We start from the raw sequence: 15249 nt of genomic DNA, 5'->3' as shown, positions 1-15249 counted from the left end.
CTACACTGAAGGGATTTAAATAAATAATGAAGGAATACAAAACATTGCTTAGTTTAGCATTAAGTTATTTCCTCTCAAACAAACCTAAAATATAGTTATTATAGATACATATCAAGCACTGCCAGAACCAACGCTGAATGGTCAAGTACAACCAAAACTAGCTAGTGGCCTAGTGACATTGAACTCAACAGAGACAGAAACCCGAGTATACTTTCCTGAGTGTATTATTTATAAATTATATCACATGACAAATCAACATTTCATTTTTAGTTCAAACACAATTTAACCTTCGTGAGATGCAATCATCCATTGCCCTGGGCATGTACTCAGACCAAACTTTTTTAATCATGGATGTATACCGTATATATTTAAAATACTCATTAAGATGATTTTCTATTATTGGATTATAACAATGTATGCATAATGTATACATCACTTTAATGTTCAAGATGGTAAAGGTGGATTATTTTAACTACTATATCTGCTGGGTAGCTTGAACATTTCCCCCCAGGGACCAGATAAATTTAATCTTAATCTATATTAATACACCATCATTTATTTGTATGTAAACATGTAAAGTAACTAGTAACTATAGTTGACAAATGTCATTGAGTAAGAAGTCCAAAGTGAGTAGAAGTTTAAAGTAGCAGGAAATCGAAATAAATAAAGCAAAGTACCTCAAAATTGTACTTAAGTACAGTACTTCAGTAATGTTCTTAGTTATCTGAATTTCACATTAGTGTAAAAAGTGTGGTCAGTTTTGGGTGCCTGAATACTCCTGGTAAGACATGAAAACATCCACAGTGAAAAGTGCTGCATCTAACAATACTGTATACACAAGTAGTTCCCAAAGTAGTTTCTTACAAGACTTGAAACATTTCAGTGAGATAGTGTCTCAATACATTTATTTAATACAGTTGTTAAAAACATTGAAATCAAACTGCTTAAAAACAGACATTTTTAATAAACACACTTTGTGAGCAAGTTGGTGGGTTCTTCTCAGTAGCTTTGCCTTGCCATGCTCTCTTTTTCCACAGCAGTCTGCAAAGTCTGTAATGTGTCTGTGGATGATAAAAAAAAAAAAAAACATGTATGTAAACATGTATCCACCCAGATTTTGGTCCTTTACTAATGCAGTTAGCTAGTCCTGGCATTTGATCTCATGACATTTGATCTATTCAGCACAAGGTTTCTCCTGCGTCTCCCCTGGTCAGCATGCAGTAATAACAGGTTTGCTAGATGAACTATTTGAAAAAGACCATACAGATAATGCTCATATCCAAACACAAAGTTCAAGTCTCCATGAGAATAATGGTACAGTTTGCTGCGTTATATTCAATAGCAGTCCAATTAGGTCTGATTTATTTTGTAGTAAATTACTAAACAGACAAAAACAAACAAGATCAAGCTGTGGTTTGTACAAACCCATTAATTTCTTTGCATAATCCACCAGGTCGGGGAGTCCTTCCACAACATTGTAAGAGGTTTGGCTCATTGCATTGATGTGTTCATTGGCCCTCTGAGAAACAAAAGTTTGAGAACTTAAAAAGCTGATTAAAAAAAAAAAAAAAAAAAAAAGGATTACTACTATTCCTGTATGCTGTAAAGACGAGCCGACTTAAGAAATCTACCTGAAACTGTACAAAAACCTTCTCCTCCAGCTCTGCCACTTGCGATATGGCATCATATACACTGGTATCCACAACAGATTCCTACAACGCACAAAAGCAAACCGAAAACATTTAGCAAATTATACATACGATATAATTAATATTCATTAGGATTTAGGACTGATCTTGTGAAAGTTGACCTCCTCTGTGGAGCTATTTATAGGCTCTTGTGCCTTAGCTTCTCTGGTGATCTTGGATTTGCCATTCAGTTCTTTCACTCTGCCAAAGATCAGAAAAATGTTTCAAGTTTTATCTTCCCAGGCATATTCTTTTCATATTAAAATGTAGGACTTTCTTTCACACAAAACACATAACTGGAATTAAGTCAAACTCCATAGGATAAATATGTACCTGTCCGCATAACGTAGTGTGTTCATCGTGTATTCACATGAAGTCATGCCTGGAGACACCATAGCAATCTATAAAATAAGAGAAGGGAAAATATGTGTACATACGTTCTGTACTTAAACCCACCCATACTTATTTACAACAGAGTTTGTGCTTGTTTGGTGTGAATCTGCATCAACCATTACAATGTATACAGACCATAATACACTGTATGCCAAACTTGGAGTAAGTCAAGTATGGTGTTTTAACGTACCATGCACGTCTTGGACTTTTCTCCAACGAAGGAGTCCCTGAGGACTTTGGTCAATGTGCTCATTCGGAAAGGAATGTGATCGCTGTTCATTCCCAGTGAGCGAATACACTCCTACAGGACACAGGAGTGGACACACAGACATGTTAGGTGTCATTTTCAATATCTTTTTAGGTGCTTTGCATGCATATTTAATATTTGGACAGAGCTCTGAGAATGCCAGGAGTTAAGCATTTTACTCTTCTTTACGGTCTCAATTTGAGAGAGCCATGGTTACATGGCATCTAGCTGAGGTGCAAGAGAGAAAACAGGCTCTTCTCACTTTTCATCCACATCTAAATATATATTTGGCGTGTGCACACCACAGCAGCTGTAGTCTACCTTGAGAGCCAGCAGGCTGCGGTTGATCTCAGCAGTCTCCACTAAAGTGGCGCGGTCATTGCTACTGACGTCAGTGCCGCGCTCATTGCCAGCCAAGTCAATCAGTGAGAATTTGCCATGCAGCGTGGTGGCACGGTCGTTGCGCCGCAGGGCGATCTGAAGAATGGCATGAGAGCGGGATGAGTTGGCGTTGGCAGAGGTCTGGCCTGATGTTCTGGAGAGACAGCGGGGACAGAAGGGAAGGGAAAGCAGCCAAGTTAATGTTGTATATTTTTCGAGCTGAAGAATGACAAATGTAAGAAAATTCATGTCTGATTCATAAGTGAAATCATCGCAGTAGCACCTGTGCGATACAGCTTTTTGCACTGCGTGTGTGAGAAAGAGCCATTTGTTTTTTGAGTGAGATGAATCAATAGCACATCACTATTCTATTTAGTTGTAGTCTGTAGTGTGACGGCACCTGGATGCGAGCAACAGATGTGATTTAAAAAACAACAACAATGTACTATGTTCATTTCATTCAAAATTAGAATTTTTTTTTATTTTTTTTTTTTTAAACGGCACTGGAGACTTTTCTCTGAGGAAAAGATGTTTCTGCTCTTCTCCTGACTACAGCCCTGAATGCTTTGTCTTTGGCTTTTGTCTAAGCAAAACGTTTACCAGGAGTTTAGAGAGAGGAATGAAACAAAGTTTGAAGAAATATGTACCTTGACATCGCAACATAAACATTCTTAAGACATAAGTACCTGCATGCACTGCCCTGCTGGATCATCTTGATGACCTCTTCTGCGCTGGACACATAGACCTCCTCCAGGCCAACCACCTGAACTTGCTGTCTGTCGTCCTCCAGAACACGGAGCTTGGCCTTCTTATTCAGGAGGTCATACACCTGAATCACAAAGTATATTTCACTTTTAAGATAACTTGAATAAGCTGATTTTAAATGTAAAATATTCTTAATAAATGTGTTCATGGAGGTAGAAGGTTTTTTCTTCTTCTTACTTTTCCATTGTAAATCTCAAAGAAGCTGACATAAGCAGAGAGGTCCAGGTTTGCATATCTCCGGTGGTTCAGATAGGCGAAAACATCCTGGGCTAGAAGGGAAAGACTCAAATTATTCAATATAAAGTTACCATGTAAAAAAGGCCAGTTTTAGACAATCCTGAGTGTAGTTTAAAGAGAAAAGCAATGGAGAGGCAATGGAGACTCCTATCCTGAGTTAACTGGAACAAATACAAAATCATGCTGAATCGATGGATTCCTGTTAATTATCTTAAATCGGAAAACCAAGATTTAGTATTTCCTTCTACACAAAGTGCATGTAGAGCCATTGGGTGGATGGTTGCGGCCCTACCTGCCAAGGCGTAGATTCCTTTAGCGCTGTTCTGCTGCCTCCCTGTGAAATCACCTCCCATAGTCTAGGGAGATAATGTGCCAAACAAGCAAAAAAATAAACAGATTTTACAAATGCTGCTTCAAGACAAGTCAACACCAAACAGCAAGCAGAGGCTTACATGAGTCTTCCCACTTCCAGTCTGGCCGTAGGCGAAACATGTTGCCATTCCACCTTCAAAAATGGAATGCACTAACGGTTTGGCTGTGAACCTGAAGAAAAATAAAATAAATTAATAATAGCATTTGTCATAAATTGACCGCTTTGTAAAACCCAGAGAAGACAGCAATGGCATGTTTACATATTACACCTTGAGTTTCCAACATTTTTACTCCTGATCAACACTTTACTGAACAGATACACACTACAGTAAACACTGCTATCTACACTTTCCCACGTTATTTACAGCTCTGGAAAACGAGAAATAAATCCCTCGAAAGATGACAAATTCCTTAAATCATATCCACCATGAAGAATTTCTGTAAAAGCTTGTAAAAACACTCCCATCTTATTTATTTAGGAAGCCTGCAATCCGATCCACCTTGTTGCTAGTCTATATAAACAGCGTTTCATTTACAGGATTGTTCCCGTGCCGCCGGAGGAGGTCCCTTATTTTCGGCCGGATGTCCCTCACGTTCCGCTTTCTTTGTGTTGGTATTCTGAACTCCGGTTGATTCGGGAAAAATCCTCTGAGCTAGAACCGCCAATCCAATTATAACCCAGAGCAAGTTTTTCCAGGAATGTTGTGTGGACTAGCCAGACCTTCCTCCGCGGCTGTGAAGGAAGGTCTGGCAATGCGAGACTACATTGTTGCTAAATAAAAAGGACAAATGAGGACATTACTTGTAGACCAGGTCGTTGGTGGCGGTCTCATTAAAGGAGTAGTCAAAGTGGAACGTTTGGTTCTCCAAGTACTTGGTGAGGTCCACCTTCTGTTTTGGCTCATGGACAAGCAGAGTACCTTTTCCAGGTACAGACACCACATCGATCTCCTTTTTATTAGTCTCTGGAATACATACAAATGTCAAATTCAGCAATTAAAAACAAACCCAAAAAACTTAGGGAGAATATTTTTGCACATGATACTGTAAACAGGATGTTAGACATCACTCCCAATATACCTTGTTTGTTAAGGGGGCGCTTGCGCACGCACACACAGATCCTGTGAGGTTCAATCTGTAAAAACACAACATGTGCTATAAGTATGGCGATACAATTTCATACAAGGCAGATCATTCTTGAGTCCAAACGTACGTGCTCATTTGTTGATAAGGGGTTTATTTCCAAGGTCTCTCTGAAGTCTTGGATCATCTCATAGAACTTCTGGTTTGGTCGGGGAGCCTCTCCAAACTAAAAGGAATGGAAATACACTGTGAGATGGAACTTCTGTGTATAAAAGTTCCTACCAATTACAAACAAGATATAAATGGCAGAATACGTTTTTTAAAAAAGCTCACCTTTCCTCTCTTGGTCTGCATGTCGGGGGGCTTTACAACACAAGACAGCCTTTTGTTACCTTTGTTTAGCTCTTTAGAAACCACCGATTTTCTTTTGCCTGAAGTGCATAGAGATGATGTATACTTTCATTTTTTGTTAGATCAAAAACAACTGATGAATACAAATCTCATTCTCATCACCGCAATATCCAACAAATATAGTTACAGAATTCCTTGTATGTACCAGATTATTAACTACCCATTTATACTTCCCAGAGAACATGGAGTTGATACAATCTATGTGTACCTAATCACCAAAATATTTTGTCCAAAATAAAACAATCCTTTAAAAAGGAGAAAATGGAGGCTGCACTTGTGACATTAATGTGTAGAGCTTTCTACCTTTGTGTATGGGATATGCTATAGATCTAAGTGATCCAGTGGATAAACATGATATCATGTTGATGTAAAATGTGTAACTGACCTTTGACTGAAGATGGAGGAGGCATTATCTCAGGTTCATTTTCCTTTATTGCCTCACGGACAAAATGAAGTGACTGTGCTGGTTTGGGCTCATTCTTTCTATGGTGCTGATTATGAAGTGCTAGATAAGGCGAAAGAGTGCACTTGAGTTTATAAATCAAAAAAAAAAAAAAAGTATAAAATTATAAAGTACAAATATTTTGAAATTACTGAACAAAAAGCATTAAAATGATTAGGTTGCACTTGAAAATCTACTCTAGTGCATGCAACAATATGTTCTACATCTTGCGATACTACTGCTAATGTGTCGTGTGGATGTGCAAAATATATTGTATGGGCAGGTCTTGCAATTACCTGTCCTTGAGAACAACAGTACCCAAATGTTGAAACAAGAATGTGTCGTGCCTCAGTTTGTCTCATGTTTTTGGAACAATGTTCTAATTTTTTAATTGCTTTTCAGTAGATCAATACCAACCAGAGTTTGTGAGGAGTGATGATGAAGAGGGGAGATTAGGGTGGACCGTCTCCAAGTTTGCCTGAGAAGATTCGGAGGTTGGGACTGATGCTGGAACAGGGGCCGGGGCCTGGAACGAACACGTCTGCCTAGTCTGAGACCGATTGGCAACTGAAAGTAAGACAAATCCAAGTCAAACAGCTGCAGTATGAGTGTCAGTGTCTTAAATTAAGTATTGCTAGCATGGTTTTCCTGGGTTTAAATGTACTCCAAACCATGGTACAAAAGAAAGAAACACTGTACATGGCTGTAGTCTGCCAAATGAAGAGTGACCACAAGAACAAATTTGCCATTCTGAAAAAAGTTTCTTCAGAGACCCAGAGTGACAGAAGTGAGCCACAAAAGATCAACACAGGTGCAGAAAAGCGGAAACTAAAATGCAGCAGATATTTAAACATTTGATTATTTTCGACTGAATTAAAGTGTTATTTTAAGTCAATTGTGGGGAAAAAGCAGTGCATTGTATTATAAGAGTCCACTCTATCCCAAATGGATAAACAAGCTTGTACAAATGCTGTACCTTTGTTATCAGTGATGATACTGAGCGCTCCTTTCCCCTTTTATTCCTACCCACAATTTAGAGCAGATTAATGGTCAAAAAGATAGTAGTGCATGCCCAAAATTACCCAATAGCCAAAGTTATCCATTTGCAACCATGTTCCCCAATCGTTAAACTGAAGCAGATGATTCTTTATGAATAATCAGTGGCCAGGCCTGAGTTGTGCTCTCCAAGGATTGTGGAATGCTTAGCATTTACACCCTGATCCCATTGACAGAAGAGTGATTAGAATTTAAAAGTAATTTGCTTTAGAGAGAGAGAGAGAGAGAGAGAGAGAGAGAGAGAGAGAGAGAGAGAGAGAGAGAGAGAGAGAGAGAGAGAGAGAGAGAAAACATGCATGGCATGCCGACCTGACTCTTCAGCTATGGTGACTGGTGGAGCAGAGGCTTTTGGAAGGAAACAAGCTGTTAGGAGCCAAATTACACGATATGGCAATCTAAAACAAGCAAATAGTTCAATACATTTACTCACAGGAGGGAGGGGCAGGAATTCTGGATGAGCGCAGTCGACCCTCATACTTCTATAGAAAGACAGAGAGAGAGGGAGAAATTGCTCATGGCATCAGTTATTTAGATAAAAGCTAACGCTTTTATCCAAAGCGACTTACAATTGTTACATATCAGAGGTCACACACCTCTGGAGCAACTAGGGGTTAAGTGTCTTGCTCAGGGACACATTGGTTGATGTATCGCAGTGGGAATCGAACCCAGGTCTGCCACACCAAAGGCAGGTAACATATCCACTGCGCAATCACCACCCTGATGCTTTACAATGATTACCCCTTTCCATCCAGGACTAATGTTGAACCCCATATTTCACAATTGAATGGATAAGTCAAATGACCATTCACCTTTGACATTTCTTTGTCATTTATTGAGAGTAGAATTGTTGTAGGAGAGACAAAACAAGGAAGCAGCTCAGATAGGATTATTTGATTACAACTGTGAAGTTCCAATTCTTAGAACTATTGTCCAGCCTGTTGGCAGTGACAACGGGCTGCTCTAGTTCTTTGTTGTGTTGAAAAGTAAGGTGACTTACCTTGTCTGGAGCAAGAGGGGCTGGGTCAGAAGTGGGCTTTGTGACAGTCTTTATATGGTCCAAAAGCTCTGGATTGAGTGTACATAACTCAGTCAAATCAACCTAAAATCAAACAAACTTAGATTAGATGTCAACTTGCTTAATACATGACATACACAGAGTGATGGCTGTTTCACATGAACGGGCTGAATGCTGGTTGTCCTGTATGGACTGGCTGTGTCCTCCTCACTGCTCTGTATTATTATAAACTATGACGATTTACATTTATAATGTTATTATATAGACTGACTTTCTCTCAGCGCCCTCAACTAACGTTAATTGACTTCCAGCGTCCCAGGCAGGTTTCACATTATCACAACCAAGGTAAGGTTAACACATGCATTTTCTGTGTATTTTGGACTTGCTTACCTCCTTTCCTCGGCAGATCTTTCTTTCACTCCATTCAACCATAACCGTAGACTTGACGGTATCCGTGGACTTCACTGTTGCCATATGTACTCGACCTGGTTTACAGACAGACAAACCGCCGCAAGTCACCGTCAAATTTGTTAACTAAATACAGCGTTATTATTTAGGGTAAAAGTTGCAATAGAAAACAATACCAGCTCACCATCACTGCGACTGATTTTTACAGAGAGTCCAACAAGAAGCCTGGAAAGGCTGGTCTCCATTGTAGCTTCTTTTTTTTTGTGCTGTAACGTTAACGGAGAAATTAAAATCCCGGTAACGTTAGCTAGCTAAACTTTTGAAAACGAGCTAACGTTTGATTAACTCGCGCTACCTAGCAAGTTTGCCGTGGTCGCTTTAAAACTATTTCACCTTTTCGTCGACAAGTCAACTAATAACCTTGTTTGTGTTTTCTCACCAACTAACGTCAAAACCAAACTTTTACCTAGCATACATGCCAATTTCAACGCCGCCAAAGTTTGAAACTGGTGTTCCGGGTACTGAAGGATCTGATTGGTCCTCGGCGGCCTTCTTCTTTTATGGCATTTTTTCAAATTTAAAATCCAAATTGGCGTTATACTGCCACTACCTGGATCAGTAAGGAATGACATCTGCAATGAAAATCAACTTTGGAAATTGGAAATCACAAACAGTAGGTTTTGTGGTAGTATTCTTTATTGCATATAACTGCTTATAACTAGTAGGCTCTGTGGATGTATGTGTAGGCCATTAGAAATAATTTTGAGAAAGCTATTATACTTTTTGTGACATTATACTTTTGCACCACAAGGGTACACTTCAGAGAGAAGCTTACTATACTTTACTACACTACTTTTATGTCACCACTTTGCAGAAAGAGTTTATATGCAAAAAGATATGGTGAGCTTATAATATTTAATGCACTCTTAATCATGTATAGGCTACTTGCCACCATGTATAGCCAAGTGATTAGATTTCAACATTAAACTACTTGTTACAGCTGATATGTTTGCTTAACCTATTGCAAAGTTCTCATATTTAAAATCCAGGAGTAACAGTAATGTGATGCCAATGACAGAATATAATATGTTTATATATAAGAGCTTGATAGATGATAGACATGATAGAGCTTAATCTAATTTAAATCGGTTTTGTGGAAAATACTTTTCTGAAAATAATGCTTGTTTACTGAATGCCCCTGTCCTAAATTGTAATCTGACTTTATGAGATATTACAGTTTTCAGATCAGGTGAACATGACATAATTATGTAACTAAAACAACACATTTAAAACTGTAAAACATTATTAGTATGGTGGCAATTTCCCCTGTAGTACATTTACTTCAAAATGTTACAGTTCATGACAGTGTTGCTGTCACCAACATGTCCCCTTCCCTTCTGTAAATACATGCCTCCAGCCTCAGTCAAAATGATATAGCCCAGTGTCCTGAAATGTATCAAATCAAATATTATTGGTATTAATTTTGTCTTGCATCACAAGGACTTTTTGTCATTTATTACATCATTGTCTAATATAATTTATCATATTGAGTTTGTCGTGGTCGCTTTAAAACTATTTCACCTTTTCGTCGACAAGTCAACTAATAATCTTGTTTGTCTTTTCTCACCAACTAACGTCAAAACCAAACTTTTACCTAGCATACATGCCAATTTCAACTCCGCCAAAGTTTGAAAACCATTGACATAGTTTGAAACTGGTGTTCCGGGTACTGAAGGATCTGATTGGTCCTCGGCAGCCTTCTTCTTTTATGGCATTTTTTCAAATTTAAAATTCAAATTGGCGTTATACTGCCACTACCTGGATCAGTAAGGAATGACATCTGCAATGAAAATCAACTTTGGAAATTGGAAATCACAAACAGTAGTTTTTGTGGTAGTATTCTTTATTGCATATAACTGCTTATAACTAGTAGGCTCTGTGGATGTATGTGTAGGCCATTAGAAAATAATTTTGAGAAAGCTATTATACTTTTTGTGACATTATACTTTTGCACCACAAGGGTACACTTCAGAGAGAAGCTTACTATACTTTACTACACTACTTTTATGTCACCACTTTGCAGGAAGAGTTTATATGCAAAAAGCTATGGTGAGCTTATAATATTTAATGCACTCTTAATCATGTATAGGCTACTTGCCACCATGTATAGCCAAGTGATTAGATTTCTCACAACATTAAACTACTTGTTACAGCTGATATGTTTGCTTAACCTATTGCAAAGTTCTCATATTTAAAATCCAGGAGTAACAGTAATGTGATGCCAATGACAGAATATAATATGTTTACATATAAGAGCTTGATAGATGATAGACATGATAGAGCTTAATCTAATTTAAATCGGTTTTTTGGAAAATACTTTTCTGAAAATAATGCTTGTTTACTGAATGCCCCTGTCCTAAATTGTAATCTGACTTTATGAGATATTATAGTTTTCAGATCAGGTAAACATGACATAATTATGTAACTAAAACAACACATTTAAATACTTATTATAGATAAGTATGGTGGCAATTTCCCCTGTAGTACATTTACTTCAAAATGTTACAGTTCATGACAGTGTTGCTGTCACCAACATGTCCCCTTCCCTTCTGTAAATACATGCCTCCAGCCTCAGTCAAAATGATATAGCCCAGTGTCCTGAAATGTATCAAATCAAATATTATTGGTATTAATTTTGTCTTGCATCACAAGGACTTTTTTTTCATTTATTACATAATTGTCTAATATAATTTATCATATTGAGTTACTGCACAGTTAAATGTGCTGTTTCTTAATATTTTGCCATTGGCATTTGCAAACAAAAAAAAGGTATTTTGTATATAAATCACTGCTGACTTATATTTATGGTTGGGTGATATGTACTGTGAGACAAAAGAAATGTATCAAGTGTCACTGGTTTTACTATGCTGTGCATACAAAGGCACTGTATCCATCCTTTCTTTCTAAATATTCCTCATTGTAGGTCACTGAGGGCAATGTTACAAATCAGCTGTGAACTGTGAATCCATGACTCTTACTTACACAGTAACTTTTAACTGCTTCCTGATCAGGCCACAGTTGTGCCCAAATTCTGCCAAATTCTAATCTATTTAGCCTATTGCATTTCATCCATGTGACCACAGGAATCCTGTGTTTGTCCACATGCTCCCTCTCTTCCCACACCCATTGCAAATCAGGCACAACAGTTCAGTCCCCCATGACATCAACAATCAGGGACAGCTGGAGAATGACCCATAATGCAGTTCAGACTTGCCTTCAACGTGGGAGGCTTTCCATTTTTCCTCTTTTCTTTTTGCCCCCCAGCCTCCTCCACTCCTCCATGCCCACACCCTCTAAGCCTCCAAACCTCCTAACTATACACAAGCTGGACTTATGTATACACATTCCCCGCAAGCGAACGCTGACACATGACAAATCAAAGGTCTAATAAACAGCTTGTGCTGAACAATTTTCCCCCCACCACCAAAGGATGAAAAATAAACAAATCCCTGTCGGTTTGGCCCAGCCAGGCCATTTGGTAGGTCTGTCTGTCGATGACTGGGTGGCCCAGGGCTGCTTGGTGTGAGGCCTGGGATGGAGCCACAACTGTTTCCTGTGAGCGGCCCAACCCCCAGAACCTCTCCACAACTTGCTTAGTGGGTGGTATTCCCCTCCTCCTTCTTTTCCTCACATCCCCCAAACCCATACACCCTCCTCTCCCCTTCTTTACTCTGAGTGCTCCTCCCCCCTTTTCCTCCCCTCCAGTCAGTCAGTCCATCCATTCTTACAGCTTCAGTCTGAGGCTAAACACTTCCTCAGAGTGGATGGAGTCCTCAGAGTGGATGGAGTAGGCTAAACAAGTTTTTTTTAAACTGCTGTGTCTGTGTGTTTACATGGTCCCGTCTGCGTGTTTTTGTACACGTGTCAGCTCTATAATGACATTAATTGCGATGACATTGTTTAAAATGATGCCACGTGGACACTTGAGCCACAATATTTATCTCGTTTATATGTCTCTTTGAAATGAATGAATGAAATCTAGTAGTAAACCTGAAACTTCCTGTTTTAAATTATAGTCTATAAAGAGGGAGATTAAACAGCAGTGGATGTGTGTAACGTTGTTATGACACTTTGAACTTCTATGGTATTTGAATTCATGCAATTATTCATGATATCTTTATTGGTTTCAAGTTAGTCATTTAAGTGTCTCCATGTGTATGTCTGTCTCTGATAAGTCTATATTACATCTGAGTATTCTGGTGGTCTTTACCTATTGACAGCTTTTTACATGAAGGCCAGGTCATAGGAACACACAATATGAAGTGGCAGCCATTATGGTGATGATGAATGTTTCAGTTATTCTTCTCAGCTGTATAAGACAATGTGCATGTATACTGTACATTTGTGCTACAGCTAGATGTCATAGCAACCACAACAGCTGTAGCTTTTGATTTTGTTAGTTTTTGAGTGCATTCATTCGGAATTGCAGAAGAGTTTGAAATCTTGCTCAGCATGTCATGAATTAAAAGTATCCATTTAATTTCATCTATACACTGGATGGAAATTATTTCCCTCAGGCAAACTCTGTGACACAATGCTTTGTTCATGCTGATAAGGATTCAGTATTTCACTGGGAAGAAGTTCTTCCTAAACGGTAGTCTCTTTAGTCCCTGCACCAGCATGCTGTGTGGATGTTGCAGTCATGGAAAAGCAGCAGCAAAATTTTGAGGTGCTTGTTTCTCAGTCTGGAGGGTCTTGGTGGTTGATTTTGAGGAAGGAGGGGCCTTGTATCTGTTGGCCCTGAGTCTGTTTAACTGCTCCCCTTTTTCCATCTGTCCAAAAGCATATTTTCTCAGTGTATAGAAAATTGGCAGAGGCCATGGCTCTGTTCCCCTATACAGACTAAACAAACACACGCACACACGTGCATACGGTACATGAGCTGAGCACACTTACAAACCACCCAGGACGGCTGACAGACTCTGAGAGGAGCGGTGAGAGGAACAACGAAGAAAAAATGATTGAAGAAGAGTACTGATTCTTATACTCTCCCGTCACTTTTTTTAAATTACGTAATTGTTTTGACAAACATAGCATTTGATATCCATAATTTACGTCTCTAGAATGGCTTTAATATTTGGGTGTTGATTTTTGACAGCCACTACTCGCGGTGACGCTGGAATACAGACCAATAGAATGGTTAAGGGAAGATTAAAGAAAGAACGTATATGTTGTTTAGCTTGAAAATAAATGGTAAAAGTAAAAAGTTAGTTTTCTACCAAATAGTTTGTATCTTATTTAAAGGAAACCCTATCTCACATCTCTGTAATATTAGGATAATAGGACGTCTATGTTGCATTGTACAAAATGGCCAGCAGAGAGCAATATAGCTACAAACACTAAGAGCAACATGCAGGCAGTGACAGCAAACTCAGGACTTGGAAATGAAAGCATAAACTGGGCCAATATTAGAATATAACTTTTATACGTGTACTTTTCTATAGTGTCAACCAGTTGATGGTCTGGTGTGATTAATGTTTCATAACTGAACTTAGTGTGCGTCCAACATAGCTACAGCAGGGATTTAAAACTTTGACGGCCAAGGAGCCAAACTGAGCAAATACTGAGTGAGCCGGGACCTTTCACTCATTAAAGCATGTTAGTATTCTTGGCATGTGGGGATCCACTGAAACATGCCAGTGACCCATTTTGGTTCCCGGCCCATCATTTAAGAAAAGCTGCCATATAGACTAAGCTTACTCTTCAAACACATCATTTAAAGCAGTGAAGTAGTTCAGTAAGCTCTGTCACACAGACCAGGCCCCAGTTAGCCCAGCTGGCATATTTGATTTGTTATTTTTATAATGCTTTTTATTTATTTGGTCTGCAGTAAAGATCGGTCTAGGTAGTGCACACAGTTGCAGTTACAGTATGGCAATGGCTTGTCTGTCTACAGGTTGGTTACTTCTACAGTACCACACATTACTGATAGCAATCATTTGAAACTGTGTCCCACCAAAGTTGATTTATGAGACTAATAAGAATCACTTTAGTTGATGCAGAGAACAGTCTTTGTGTTAATGATTAGCTAGTAATACATTTCACTTCACACAGATAGCCTGACATTACAGTATCAAGCAGCAAAATAGTCTGTGGACTGAGTGAATGAAATGCTTTATTAAACAAAAGTAAGGCTTGATGCAGACGAACGTCTGCGACCCATTTCAAAACCTGCTAATCCTCAATGACCAATCCTCCTCTCTGGTCCATGTTCATTTAATACAAGCAGCATTAAATGCAGACTGTAATCACTTCCAATATTTGTTTAACTGTAACTATGCCCCCTGTTGGTCACAGCACGTTGCAGATGTTGGAGGACACAATCATTGCAGCATTATGTAGCCTATTCCCAATTAGTCTATGTCCATAACTGCTCCTCACATCTCTGCAGGGTAAATCCAATACTGAGTTTTCAGTTGCACGACTAAAACAACCATTGAACGTACACATGTTCCACCAAAACAAGTTCCTTCTCGCGGGGGGGGGGTTTAGGAAGGGGGGCCCGGAAGAAAGTATTTTTTTTTTAAAAAAAAAACAAAAAAACCAGAAGAATTTTTTTTTCCCTCACAAATTTTTTTTTTGACTAGCAATACCCCGTCGACACTACCGTAAAGAAGAAAATCTGGAGTAATCCGAGACTAATTCCCAATAAAACCATAAAATATATGAAATATATGTCTAAAAAGCAATA

General features: G+C 38.7%; 1 protein-coding gene across 2 annotated transcripts; it reads right to left on the bottom strand.

Moving 5' to 3' along the window:
- Positions 1 to 888: 888 nt before the first annotated feature.
- On the bottom strand, positions 889 to 9040 carry kif2c (kinesin family member 2C). Of its 2 annotated transcripts, XM_039815582.1 has the most exons (22): positions 8683 to 9040; positions 8481 to 8575; positions 8073 to 8174; positions 7506 to 7554; positions 7385 to 7420; positions 6437 to 6586; positions 5963 to 6082; positions 5500 to 5597; positions 5297 to 5392; positions 5164 to 5218; positions 4886 to 5048; positions 4164 to 4254; positions 4004 to 4067; positions 3652 to 3743; positions 3396 to 3538; positions 2650 to 2863; positions 2272 to 2382; positions 2022 to 2089; positions 1811 to 1889; positions 1632 to 1712; positions 1426 to 1519; positions 889 to 1061 (listed from the first exon to the last, which is right to left on the bottom strand). In XM_039815582.1, the coding sequence occupies exons 1-22, from the start codon at positions 8741 to 8743 to the stop codon at positions 1000 to 1002; spliced, it is 2124 nt and encodes a 707-aa protein (XP_039671516.1). In that variant the 5' UTR covers positions 8744 to 9040; the 3' UTR covers positions 889 to 999. The 2 variants fall into 2 exon arrangements, with proteins under 2 accessions (XP_039671516.1, XP_039671517.1); XM_039815583.1 differs by lacking the exon at positions 7385 to 7420.
- Between the last annotated feature and the right edge of the window lie 6209 nt (positions 9041 to 15249).

This window comes from Perca fluviatilis, chromosome 11 (genome assembly GCF_010015445.1).
Source record: "Perca fluviatilis chromosome 11, GENO_Pfluv_1.0, whole genome shotgun sequence".
Lineage (NCBI taxonomy): Eukaryota > Metazoa > Chordata > Actinopteri > Perciformes > Percidae > Perca > Perca fluviatilis.
This window is presented reverse-complemented; position numbering and strand designations above follow the sequence as displayed.

What these genes read in the sequence shown, in the direction of transcription:
- kif2c (XM_039815582.1), bottom strand. Translation starts at nt 8,743, where the DNA reads ATGGAGACCAGCCTTTCCAGGCTTCTTGTTGGACTCTCTGTAAAAATC. An exon ending in TGCAGACCAAGAGAGGAAAG is followed by an intron (nt 5,393 to 5,499) that starts GTGAGCTTTTTT and finishes CATTCCTTTTAG; the next exon opens with TTTGGAGAGGCTCCCCGACC. An exon ending in AAAAGTCCAAGACGTGCATG is followed by an intron (nt 2,090 to 2,271) that starts GTACGTTAAAAC and finishes CTTATTTTATAG; the next exon opens with ATTGCTATGGTGTCTCCAGG.